We start from the raw sequence: 13,977 nt of genomic DNA, 5'->3' as shown, positions 1-13,977 counted from the left end.
AGCTTTTATGATAACTCTAATTATTTCCACGCTTGAATCCAAGGCAGCACAAACAGAGCTGGTTTTTACAATAGCTTATTTTAATAAACTGGCAACATGATTTTAGAGACGCAGGTTGCATGTCCACTGTGAACCTTTTTTCAGTGCTGGTTCCTTCTCCAGATGGCCATGAGCAGCGGTTACCACGAGCATCTGGTTTAGCACTGCTATCTTTGAAATAAGGGCACAGTTGACACAAGACCTGAAATTTCGCAAGGACCAGAAAATGATTTCTAGCAAATTCACTGGTACAAAATTGGCATATTCTGGTTTCGTACATATACATCTGAGGAGAGCAGCAAGTGCATAGCGTGCCAGAGACAGATTTGACAAATGCTCCACTTCAGCAAAGCAACAGGAAGATAAATTCGGGATACCCAATTAATAAATCATTTGACAAGTTGTTGGTTCATACACTCTGCACTCTTGACAACAGTGACTTAATAGCTAGAAAAGGTACTGCACTGTGAATTAGACGTACTGTATCAAAAATAAGGTTAAATCACTAAACCTCTTTGAGGCTCAATATATATGATATTTCTAATTCTTTTCTTTAAATGCTAACATTAGCTGTTTCAATGGGCTGATCCCCTTCTTATGAAGCAAATACATCAACCGAACACAGAAACACTAGGATTGCATCCCTGAGGTGCCAGACAACCTTCGCCAAGTATAAAAAAAATCTCATAATAAACCATACTTGAGAACACAAATACACAACATCAATAAACTATTAAATATTATAAAATAGATTTCATAAAGGGTTGAGATGAATTCCCCAAAAATATATTTTGGTTTTATAAAGTTCAAAAGGCAGCGTGGTTATTCACTGTGGAAAGATTGTCTTACATTATCCCATAGTACACTTCTTTCTGCTTTCTGCTGCCCCTCTGTAAAGTCTCCACTTAAATACTGGAGGGTGCTGAGCATAAAGCTCCAAGTGTCACAGTCTTTTTGCAGGTGACTCGCAGTCTGTATGAAACAGACCCATCTGAGGCCTCGGTCCTTCAGTCATTGTGTAGTTTCTACAGGCCTGTGTGTGTCTAAGGCAGCTAACCCATAAATCCCCACTTCAAAAGGGCCTGCTGAGGTCACGGGCAAGGCAGTGTCGCCCTTCACCCCTCGCTTCCGGCAGAAAGGGGCGAGCTTAGCATGCAGAGTGGGAGCTTATTCTCTGACTGAATGGGGTACACAGCTTATGATACCCAGAGGAATAAGCAAACCAGCAGAGGGAAAATAACTTTCTTCCCAAGTCTGCAATACCCTCAACATTTCTCATCAGTGTGAGTCCACAGTTTGCATGCTTGCTTCACGAGGGCCACGTCTCTTTCCCCTTCCAGCCCAAGTGCGTCCTGAATGTTGTTCAAGCCAAGTAAGCTTTCTATAAGATTCCACTCAGGAGACCTCAGTAATACCTATTGAGGCTCCGTGTCCCAGGGATGTCAGGTTGCCCGTTCATCCAGATCTCTCGGATGATTCGCTCCCGCTCCTCTAGCCTCTGCGCTCTCTCCAGCTCTTCCGCCGACGTGAATACGTTCATGTTAAGCGTGCGTTCGAATCGCCGGTGCCGCCGCGCCGACAGATCCGAGGTGGTGTCCCAGTCTGAGTCCGAGTCGCTGGAGTCGGAGGAAGAGTCGGCGGGGCGCGCTCGTTTCTTGGCGGGGGGCCGCTGACGGGGCTGGCAGTCGGTGCGACAGGAGATCTGGACCACCAGGGCGAAGAGTGTGAGGAAGAGGCCCAAACACACGCCACAGACGAAGAAGAGCGCCGCCCTCTCTGGGTGGTCTGGAGAAAGACAGAGGACAAGAAGCCACGTTTAGTTGATTTCTTTCCGAAACGATGTCAAACATTTAACAGGATCTTGGTGAGTGATGCTGGGCCTGCTCTGTGATGAATTATGTCACATGATGTTTCACTGTGATGAACACTGGCTGCAGGCGTACAGCTGATATTAGTCACTTCCCAGGCTGCCAACCCCGCTATGCACTGCACTTCTCCTTCCACTCATCTTCAGAAATGTATTTTCACATGCTGTTAATGTTGGTTAATGTGTCCCACCACCACCACCACCACCTCAAGTTCCAGGTGGACCAGAGCTGCTCTTCTTCTAAATAGGATTTGCTGCATCCGGTACATTTTCTCTCTGCTACACTACTCGGCTCTTTGTTATGAATTAATCTACACAGCTGCTGGTTAAAACTAAGGGCATTTTTGCCAGCTTCCATGCATGCTCATAGACCCATACAGCTCCAGATTGTATTAGTCTTGCTTGTCTTCAACTTAAAACTATCGTGTGTTACAGTCCTCTTTGACATTTAATTCACTGGCAGGGTTAGGGTTCACACCATTACCCAGTCATACACTGGGACTCAGTATCTTTCTTTTTCTTTGTACAGAGGTTTTCAGATCATTAGACTCTCAAAGTTCCACATGAAGAGGGGAATAAACTGCAAGTTATTTCTTTAAAAAATACCACATTTCAAGTCCATGCATTATGTTGGTTGGTGTAATATTTGTCAATAAAATGCATTCTATAAACGCAGATAATAAAATGTTCTGGCAGATTACAAATGTTAGAATTGTTAAGACGTTTAAAGTTGAGTAAGCTGATCTTGCACAGGATAAACCTCCATTACACATTACAGTTAATGTGGAATGGAAGTTACGTTTATTTGACTGCATGACTTATGCATTTCGTATAAACGTATAAATGGTTTATTTGAGGTCATAAAACAGGAACATTTACCACATTTACATACCTTTCAGTCTCAGTAAAAATGAAACAGGGGTTTATTTTTTTACTCAAAAGATGGCGTGCCACACATATACCACACATGAAACCATACACTGGAATACCTACATTTAAAGATCCAGCTCTGTTCTCTACTAATAATAATCTCTGTGGTGGGATTTCATCTTTTCCCTTTGAAGTGAAAAGAGGTCAGGTGAAGGTCACTTATTTACCTGCATATTTAGGCTACTCATGTGACGTGATGTCACACAAGATTATATGAATCGTGCCCTACCTGCTATGTAATTGTAGGCTGCCAGTGCGTTGCTGATGAGGGCCATGTTGGCGCTTGAGGTGGAGTTGATGATGGGATTCATGTCCGGGGGCCGCAGAAGACTTTCTCCTCCAGCTTCTGAAAACTTCTCCTCGTGGTGGCTAGTCTCCCTAATCTTCTTCCTATCTGCAAAAGGAAAACAGTTCAGTTTAACAACACAAAGCAGACTGCGTTCCAAGAGGGTAATTCATTTAGCATTTGAATTCTTTATTTAGACACAGATGTTTTTGAAAAGTTTCCTTTGTCCATGACTACACTCTGAGATCAAGGGGCCTGGAGTGTGTACAGTCAGATTGTGACGCGACTGGTGGGCTCATTTACAGTAAAGTCAGAGTGTATTGTCTCTGAGGAATTGTGACTACAGCATTCAGACCAGTGAGTCATCTGCAGTCTCCCAGCGGTTTTTCGATTTTAGGAGATACGCTTCTGTGAAAAAGATGCATAACGCATAAACACGCACACGTGTTCACTGAGAGTTGTGTGATTCAGAAGATAATACAACATCCGCTTCTGTCAAACTCATTCTGACTCAGGTCATTAAGAGAACAGACACCCACATGGGAAAAGTTTGCACTTTGGCAACAATTCAAAAGCTTCCCCAAAATCTCAGAAAACAATCTATTTATAGATAGAACAACTGTTTCCTCCCAAGGAGTTTGACTTTCTGTGTTTATCCGCTGGCTTGTGTTGCGTATGCAAGCCTGAGTGGTTGGGGCACTTTGATTTAAACAAGTTTTTCTTAGCGTAGTCACATCCAGTTAACCTGAAGAAGTGTTTAGGTTGTCTATGTAACTACTGTAACTTTAGCTCCACGAATAAGCAATGCCTCACTGAAGAAAAAACTTCATCAAAGGCAGCCAAAATGAACAGAAGCGTTCCCTTCGACGGCCTAAGCCTTAACTCTGTGAGCATATTCATATTCATAAGCTTCATTTCTTTGTCCCTGTAGGTGAGCTCGCTTTGGTGAACTGTCACACACACCAATGACCTCTAATTGCAGAGTCTCTTCGGTGTGTCAGGCTCTCTTTGTCTGTTAAATGCAGTTTTGAGGGGAATTGCTTACTGAATGTTTTCACCTGGACTCACTGCTGTTGTGCAACATTCAACCAACAGACCACAACTAACGCACTTAAACACAGGCAAATGTCCATAGAAAACACTTGCAGTGTCGGAAAAAAACAGAATTGATAATGATAGAAATGCAGGAGTTTATCATTAGATTGAATACTTTTATAATGATGTCTTTATCTGAAATTATTATTAATAATACATTTATTTATTTTAAATCTCAACAATCCAATGCCATTTTAACAATTATAAATCCTTGAACCAAACACAATGTGCCTCATACAGAGTGAGATACAGTAGTTCATGTTTTCAGCATCAACAACAGAGGAGTGTTAAGAACAGACACAAGAGGAAGCAGATTATGACCAGGTGCAATTGGCATCATCGCTAGAGGGAGAAAAAATAAATAAATACAGGACTTCACTGAACGAAAATTCGAGTAAAAATAAAGCACTTAGTGGCCAAATGATCTCTGGGAATTGCAGTGCAGAAACACCACATAGAAATGATCAGACCAAATACAAAGACAATAAAACCTGTGGTTTACAACTCTAACCCATTTTACCCTTCTAACGGGTGGATTAATTTCTACAAAATTTGATATGATAATGCTCCCATGACAAATTGGGCTTGAATATTTAACCCAATGTGAGCATCCATAGCAATATTGAATTGTTGTAAAAATAAAAAAAATAAAAAATAACAAAACTAAAACAACCAACATGGAGAAACACATGAGAGTCAAGTAAAAATCACTTTTGGGCATGACAGATTTTGAGTAAATTTCCCTTAGTGTCGACCTATTCCTTTAAGAAGTATTTTGGGTAAATGGTGATCCAGCTGTTTTGTAAACTGAAATGTTTTGGTCAAGCAGAAAGATCAAATCTTTCCAGTTGATAATAAACAAAGAGAAATGAGACGATCAGGACACCTATATTTACAGGTTAATGTTTCTTGTTCCGCCTTCATACGTTTCATCCCTTAATGGTGCATCACGGATAGAAACAGGTTTTTCTAGATTGAGCTTGAAGGGCAGTGTTTGAAGCCGGTGCAAGGAAGGGAAGCCATTCATGCGTCAGGAACTGTTAGCACCACGGCACACATGTCCTGCTCCCTCTCTTAGCTCCTCATTCATCCGTCTATCCTCCTAATCAGTACAGTGCCGGTCGCTGAGCAGAGTAATTAGTGTGCTGGACGCAGGCCACCATCCCTCATGAATAAAGCTTTGTTTAAGTTCCCTTCCTTTGCTGGCGTCTAATTTTTTTCTTTTTCATTTCATTGTCTTCTCCTTCTGTCGCTCTACGGGAGTTAGAAAGTATAGCGGACTGATTTAGACTGTGGTCACATCATTGGCTCTTGGAAAGCAGTATATTTTTAAGACCAATGATCATAAATGCTCCAAACCGATGGCTCTGTTTGGATACATATGGAAACATTTGAACCCGTGTGACTTTATATATATACAGACATCTATGCCCTGACTTGAGACCTGAATTAGTGTTTCTCTTGATTCCTGGGAGGCCTCGGGACTGTTTAGTGTTAACTGCTCTCCATGGGAGGCCGTGAGTGTGAGTGTGAGAGTGAAAAAGTGTATGTGTTCCTCACTTTGCTCACCTGGAACAGCGTCAGGCCGTTTGACTGAGCTCCCCTCCGGAGGGCTGTCTCCCACTATGTTGGGGTCATGGGCGCTGGGTGGAGGGGAGAACACCGGCGGTCTGGGTCCATGCTCCTGGAGCAACTTCTTTGGGACTTCAAAGAGAAGGTGGAGCAAAGGAAGGGAGTTTGGGGATAAGGGAATCAAAGAAACATACAACAAGGATAATTAGATGATGTCTAATTTGAAAAGAACAAGTATAGCAGTCATTTCTATTTCAGTTCTCCATAGAGCCTGACTAAAATGATTACCCAATATTATCTGCTTACATTTGTTTATCTTAGATATATCAGTACAAGCAGGGTCTGTACACATTAAATAAACTTGCAAAAACAGTTGTTTTGCCCCTTGGATAGATCTTCTCCTCCCTTGTGTGCACATAGCTGTATTGGCTATATCATTGGAGGTATAAAGTGGATGGAGGAGTAAGGAGCTATAAATGAGACAGCATGATGGCCGTGAATCACACACTCCTTCTGACCTTGCACTCATATTCCCGAAAGTTATGCTGCCCCCCCTCCCCCTTTCACATCCCCCCGACTTCACAGTGTCCTGTGAGTCAGGGAGTCTGCACTCTTTCTCCACAGACACAAACCCACAATGCAGTGGGCTGTGCATTCCTGCCCGCTCACATGTGGTTTCGGCGGCCGGGCCACTCTCCGGTCACTGTGTTTGTCAGATCAGCTGTGATTTACAGCTCACCAGATGACTGTCTGTCCAGCTGCATCTCTGCATTTCAATCGGACAAACAAATAGGCAGCGACGAATAATCCGCTGCCTGGTTTCGCTGACATCAGTGGCACTCGTAATCTGTGACATGTAATTTAGGATATAAATGGACCATTTGTATAAAGGCCAATGAATAAACCACACTGATCAAATTTCCAGACATGGATTCTGGCTTTGGTCCAAGAGCCAATCAAAGTGCAGGAAGAAGCGGAGCAGACCTCACAAAGCTCCCTCCACTGGAAACTACTTGTTCCCTGGACACATTGCAAGCAATGATGATAAGACTGTGCAGGAAGATTACTGACATTTATTGTAGAGATCATTTCATGACATACAGTGTTTTAGATAGATTGTTGACAGTACAGACTGACGGAATATATTGGTGAAGAGTAAAATGCACGTATATAACAACAGCGATCACTGAGAAGTTTACTGATGGGGACGAGATAGATGTTGCTGCGTCGTACACCTACACCGACTGTAAGCTAGGAAGAAGTAATCTTCCTACAATGATAGCTAGCTGCATTTGTGAGAAGAAAACAACAGAAGTTGATGCAGCTATAAAAGTTGTTGTACATCAAGTTACCATTCAGTTATTATGATTATGCAAACCTATTTTTTCTGTGGTATTTTGAAACCAAAGAGGTGAACTTGCAGCAGTTGTGGTTTGTGCTGTGATTTAAAGAAAAGTCAACACAGAAATGTTGTTTTCATTTCAGCAAGGCTGTTGGGATTTAATACCTATTTTCCATTTCACATATTATTTCAATCACAGCCAAACAAAACAACTGTAAAGACTCCAATGGCAATACAAATGTTCATACTGCAATTTGAGTGCAATTTGAAAGTTTTAACCCCAAAGTTAAACATTTGATTGCCAAATTGCTGCATAAATGGGAGTCCTTCACTCACACTCATAATTACAGCTGCTTCTATACAGTGCAAACACTGCATGATCTAACTGCGTTGAGTAATGTGTTCCTTAATGCACCGACTTACATTGTATTGTACTGTTGTGCTGCTAATGAGAACAGTAAATGCCTTACAAAGGCACAAAATAGTACTGTACTCTCAAATTAATTTTGCCATACATAAACCATATTGTACAACCGTGCAGAGAGAACTGTATGGAGCAAAGCACACGTGAGAGCCTTTCATCAAAGCTGGTTTATTGACTTCAAATAGCTGGTGAATCTGGTTCCACCCTTTGCTTTCCCACCTCCTGTCAGCGAAATAGGCAGGGGATCGATGCCGGACTATGTTTTAATCACTCACCATTGCATCAGGAGAATTCATATCGTAAGGTATACTCTTACATTTAAATACCTTTCTGTAATTGCATCATCTCATGTGGCAAACCACACCAATCTGTTTCCTAAATAGGTTAAAAACACAAGAATTTGAACTCCCATTTTATTCAGCTCTGGTTGGCACAAACACAATAAACAAAGTTGCTCCATATGTGGAGGTGAAGAACGCAGAGAAATGAAGAAATGGGATTGGGACCGGCAGCTTCCCCTGTCCTTCCTCATCAGGCTGACACACTAATCACGGGTCTTAAAACTCCCCCTCTGCCACGCTGCCACCATCCCCACGCCACGCCCTGATTACAGCCTTCTGATTGGCCCTAATTAGCTGCACATGTGGCCCAGGGTCACAGCTGAGAGACGCCATGATGCAACGCACACTCTCTCACATTTTTGCACAATTAAGAGACATATAATTGAGAAACGCTCATGAACACTCAAGGCCACCTGATACATGCACAGGCACACGCATGCATTGTACACACATAGTCCAACACACTTACAACATTAGAATATCTATCCTTCTAAACAGCCCTTTCCCATGTTTTCTATGGGCTTACTTTGTTGGCAGAAGCTGGTACATTATAGTAAATTGACTGCTGCTTGTCTAAAAATAATCGTCAAAAAGCTAAAACCTCTCGAAGCAAACGGCCGCAAACCACACTTAAGGAGCCAAGCAGTAAAATCTGAAGCAGTAAAAGAGAGAAAGAGGAGTGCAAGGGAGAGAAACCAAGGACATAAATCACACTCTACAGCCTGCATTATAATGACATGGTCACATAAACGCATGGCAAATGAGTCCTAATATAACTCGACGAAATGGAACCGGTGCCAACGCTGTACCTCTCAGAGCCCGGGACCGCCACGGGGAGCGAAGATACGAGGCGGGAAAGAGTGCCCGTAACAATGGGCCGTGTTTACACTGGCAGAGCCCAGCTTTGTTTTCACTGGGCTCTGCAGGCCAGAGTGTGTGTGTGTGTGTGTGTGTGTGTGTGTCTGTTTGTGGGCCGTGTGCTGACCGATGCAGAACACAGTTGGGACAAAGCCCTGTACGCCAGAGGGGTATAATGAAACATTCAACAATGCTAAATCCGAGATGTGATCAGACCTGGGTCAATGTTTTAGGGCATTTTTTAATGCTTGGTCTGCTTTCGCTCTCTGAGATTTTGGCTTGAATAAATACAGCCACTATGACTTTTCTGTGAGCTTAAGCCTCAATGTGGTGGCACTCATCTAAAAGTATTACGTACAACTTGACCCACCGCTGACTGAGATGTACAGCATGTATAGTCATAAAAGACAAGGACAAGAAAAGGAGAGTGTGTGAGAAACTGAAAAACCATGTGTACAACACACACTTATGACGGCATACATAGTGATATGTTTAAATCTGATTAGGAGCAAAACTCTCTATATCTCACTTTGGATAATATTGTCCTCCTCAAGGGATCTATAGCATTTTGAAAAAAAGTTCATTGAAACAATGTGCTGGCATATGTGGGCATGTGTCTGAGCAAAAGCGTCTGGTTTCAATCAGCACACAGCCAGAGCCTACTTAATCTACAACATTAAAGCACTGTTGGAGACTCAACGTGCACTTGATACACACACACACACACACACACACACACACACACACACACACACACACACAGGCAATGTCTCACTGTGTATAGACACACTCAGACTCACAAAATAAATTCTGTTCTAGCTCTTTCTCCTGCTACTCAATCCGACACCAGAGAGACAGGCCTGCAGACATCTACAAGCTCACATTCACAAGCCCATCGACCCACACACACACAAAACAATTTTTGTACCGAGCTAAAGGCATCCCTGCAGAACAACATGTAAGGTAAATAGGGCAGAAACTTAAGGTGTTGAGATTTATTTCCTCTTTTCTCTGCTTCTTTTCTTCCCTTGAACCTTCAGCGTAACTCTAACAGCATCCGGCTGACAGCAGCTGATTGGGTTCAATTTAGTTTGTGTATGAGAATATTTGTGCACATTTGATAGCCCTACATGCAATAAATGGATTGTATATTCAATATACAGAAACAATTGTGCATTGCTTAGATGTGGATGGCACAGTATAAGGATGTAGATGTGTGAGCGGCGTAGAGAGATACAAACCTCCCAGAACTGAGCCAAGCTGAGGCGTTAGCGCCATGTTTATCTTCCCACAAATGAATGCACTACCCTGACCTCACACAGTGAAAATGAATGGCTGCATGAGTGTCTACATGTCTAATTGCAAGACATGATTAACACTCTAATTCTCGTCTTGTCTACCCAAAGTAGACTTTGTAATGCCAACTCCTTTAAGGGACTGGTGGTCTGAGCTGTGGGCTTTTTCTGGTTCTGCTCCATTTTTATGTTAGTGTGGGCAATCTCACCTTCTCTTCTACTTTATTAGCTTTTGTTGTGTGTGTGTGTGTGTGTGTGTGTGTGTGTGTGTGTGTGTGTGTGTGTGTGTGTGTGTGTGTGTGTGGGTGTGTGTGTGTTCTAGAGATACAACTTGCACTGGGAGTGTGGTAACTTTAAAGGAGGCTTAGAGTAGCATACCAGTGGTTTTGAGAATCTTATCCCATTGACTATAAACTAATCTAATTTACATGAAAGTCAACAATTTACCAAAACAAAAAAGCCATACGTTTTAAATTAAATCCCCACATTCAAGACAGCCATTGATTTACATTCATTCTATTAAACAATGCACATGTAGATGATTTTCTTTTTCATGTAATAGAAGAAAAAAACAGTGTTGGAACAGATACAGAAGACATGGATGATTTAACATACCTGTTTTATACATTTCAAGAGGTCAAATGTATAAAATCACAAAGTGGCCTTTAATCCATAGACATACAAAGAGTATGAGTTGGGAACGGTCCCAGTAAGCCAACTACCATTAATGTGTCCATGAGCAAGACGCCTAATCCCAGCCCAAAAGCACTTCTGGAGCCCAGCTAAGGCCACTTGTGGAAAACTGGCTCTGTTAGGAAGTTCCCTACAATGATATATATTTATGTAACTATGAAGCAGGCACAGCACAGAAAACCTTTGCAGGAAGTTATGAGAACCAAGTCTCAAATTCTGGAGATCCAGGAAAAGTTTTTTTCTTTTGGCTCAGATGCATGAATGCGTAATCAAATCAGCGGTTTCAAGAAATCCAGTCAGCATGAATTTGTGTAGGCTAGAAAATCCCTGAGTTGGCAGCAGCTTCTTGTGACTTAGATCTGCCTGCTGAAGAGAGTTGTGCTCATGCAGTGTTCTTTAAATAACACAGGTATATTCTACTAAAGCAAGACATAGCTGGACGGTGACATAGTCTAAAAGCAACCAGAGTCGGGGTAGTGAAGGTCGGGAATACATTCCAGGAAGGAGAGAGTGGAAAAGCTCAACCCCCCCATCCTGCCTCACCGAGCGCCCTGCCCTACATTCAGATTATTTTCCCCATTTACGTTAATGGATAACACACATCACTCTGCTGTGAGACACACACAAATGCAAATGTATGCACATGCATGCACACACACACACACACACACACACACACACACACACACACACACACACGTGCAGATGCCACAGCACGGGCAGTGAACGTAATCACTCTTTCTTCACCACAACCGTCAGTTCGACTCCAAAATCCCAGCTGTTTTGGCTATATAAAACACTCCTCACACACCGCACACGTGCACACAGTTGGTGTCTTTAACATGGATGCAGAGACAGGAATAGATGCTCTGTTGACAGTGTAGGGTCATAACAATCAGTGAAGAAACCCCTCCGTTGTGGAGCTCCCCTCCTCAGATCCCACATAAGACTAGAATCCCAATGATGTCTTATAATGATAATCCAACAACAATAATATCCACAATGTCAAGGCAGTTTGAAACATGCACAAAGAGGAGGGTTTGAGTGAGATAATCGCATCAAATACAAATCAGTGCTCTCCCAGATTTTCAGCTTCAGAGACTCTAACCTTAACATGGCAATTAATGTGTGCCTGCACTGACCATGTCAACAGCCTGAATGATTGCAATAACTGTCGTCTAGGTTCATATTTTCAAGATATTTTATCAGTAGCAAATTATAAAGACTGTTTAATATTAGACACCATTTACATGAAACAAAAGCAAATAAGCAAAATACATTTAAAATACAATTGTATAGCCCAAACTCGCTGTAGTTTAACCATTTTTTCAACTTAATGTACTTATATAAAGGAGTCTGGTAAATAATCAGCAGCTCATTTGTGTTCTGAACTTCCTATTACTGTAAAAAAAAAGAAGCTGTGTTTGTACTAAAGGACATGTGTAATGTAAGATAGGTAAGTATTTTCTTGCAGTAGGATTATTTGCGTTCATCATGCGGACACAATCCTTTTTCCAGCAATTTGCTTCTCTGTGTGAGCTAGACTTGACCTCTGACCCTGAATGCCGCTCTCAGATAGCTCTTGTGTTTGCATTTCCACGTCTATATTAGTTGGGTGTGGGAGAGATGGGTACACTGTCGTAGTCAGCACTGCTTCATCATTATCTGATGTTCCATTGGGTCAACAAGGATGTGAACGCTGAATCATCAAACCACACGCCCGCCTAAACTCACTCCTTCATATCAGAGTTGTGAGGTAATGGGATGCTGGGTTTTTGATTGGGTGAGAGAGCTGCTGAGGTCGTGAAATTACAGAGATTGTCATTTTGTTGTTGCTGACATGGGGCAGAGGGAGGAACAGCTACTGTATGGCCGAATCTGTCAAGACACAATCCCGACAGAAATAAAGTCAGCAACATTCAACAAGCATGTGCCAACATATGTCAAGGCTGATCTAAACAATGGTGCTATCTTTAGCAGACGGCAACAGCTGGTCGTCAACAGCAGTTTATAAAATCAACACTTAAAATCTACTGGGACCTGAGGAATGAATGGCGTTTTGATGAAGGATAAACTATGATTAGCTAAAAGTAGCCCCTCTTAATATACCAGTGAGTCTCTATTTAACTTTTTCATGCAGTATACAGTCGTCTCTGTAAAAGTTCAACAGTAACAAGGGTTGAGATTAATGTTGGTTGTCGACATTTTCTTTCATTCTCAATCTCATGGTTGAATACATTCTTAAAATGACAATATGATGATGCAAGGTTCATTCCAGTCACTGGTTTGTGTTGTCCTGATTAAATTCAGAAACTAGGATGGTCTATATATCATAAGAAAGTCATCGGGATGGGGGTGTACTGTCCAACGGGCAGGTTTATTGACAATTGGATCAATTTAGTTTGTATTACATTATATGTGTTTCAAGGTTTAAGAGTTAAAGTACCTACAAACAAACTTCCAAAACAACATTCAACAAAAAGTAAAAATGGATGAACCAAAAAGCTCCAAAATGTTAGCAGAGATGCCTGCGGCGCCAGATTCCCACTTTGCTCTATCCAACAACAGAGAGTTCACCGAGGTCGGCACCTAACTTTATGAATGAGCCTCTTTGATAAAGCTAAGTCCATTAAAGAAGTTAATTGAGAGGCAATAACATGGCTGATGCATTGCAACATGCATCCCTGGTGTATCTGGTGTGTCCCTGAAGTTGTTTTAAAGCGATAAGTCTTGAATAGGAAATTCAACTATATCGTACAATAGGCACACTTGTTGAGTAAAGGCAGTAAGTGTGACCCCAGAGGGAAAGGATAGTCAAGATAAGTGCATGACCTCAGAGAGGCACGCGTAAGAGCCCCTCTATGACACATCGGCTTTTTAGTAAACACCAGAAATGACTAGATTAGATTAGAAGCCATTGTGCAAAATTACTGAGGATAAACCCACAATAAAATAACACGGCAGAGTTAGTTTTAGCATGTGTGTGCCATTACATGCTCTATGATTTGATGCACACGCCCTCTTTATCGTTTTGGTAAAACGCTACCACCTGCCTCATGCGGCGTTTGTCCATCATAAGTGCTTCAGCGTCTTGTCATTGTCAGGTAATTAGGCAAGCCCTAAGTGAGAGTGTGGGCTAAGCTATACCTTACCAGTTCCACAGAAGAAACCAATGCAGTGTGTGGGAGTTGGCGTGTTCGCATGTGTATGTGAAAGGGTGGCAATTATTTTTTCT

At 42.0% G+C, this 13,977-nt stretch overlaps 1 protein-coding gene across 2 annotated transcripts in view; it reads right to left on the bottom strand.

Moving 5' to 3' along the window:
* Window positions 1–1,444: 1,444 nt before the first annotated feature.
* eva1aa (eva-1 homolog A, regulator of programmed cell death a) overlaps window positions 1,445–13,977 on the bottom strand; it is a gene marked incomplete at both ends in the record, with an annotated part of 67,776 nt that continues 55,243 nt past the window's right edge. Inside the window, 3 exons of one of the 2 annotated variants that reach the window (XM_079216065.1) lie at window positions 1,445–1,824; window positions 3,066–3,230; window positions 5,778–5,921. In XM_079216065.1, the coding sequence (XP_079072191.1) occupies window positions 1,445–1,824; window positions 3,066–3,230; window positions 5,778–5,921 (689 nt within the window). The remainder of the gene's footprint in view (window positions 1,825–3,065; window positions 3,231–5,777; window positions 5,922–13,977) is intronic. The other variant, XM_079216066.1, reaches the window with a different exon arrangement.

Source organism: Taurulus bubalis (assembly GCF_910589615.1).
Source record: "Taurulus bubalis genome assembly, chromosome: 3".
NCBI classification, from domain to species: Eukaryota; Metazoa; Chordata; class Actinopteri; order Perciformes; family Cottidae; genus Taurulus; species Taurulus bubalis.
This window is presented reverse-complemented; position numbering and strand designations above follow the sequence as displayed.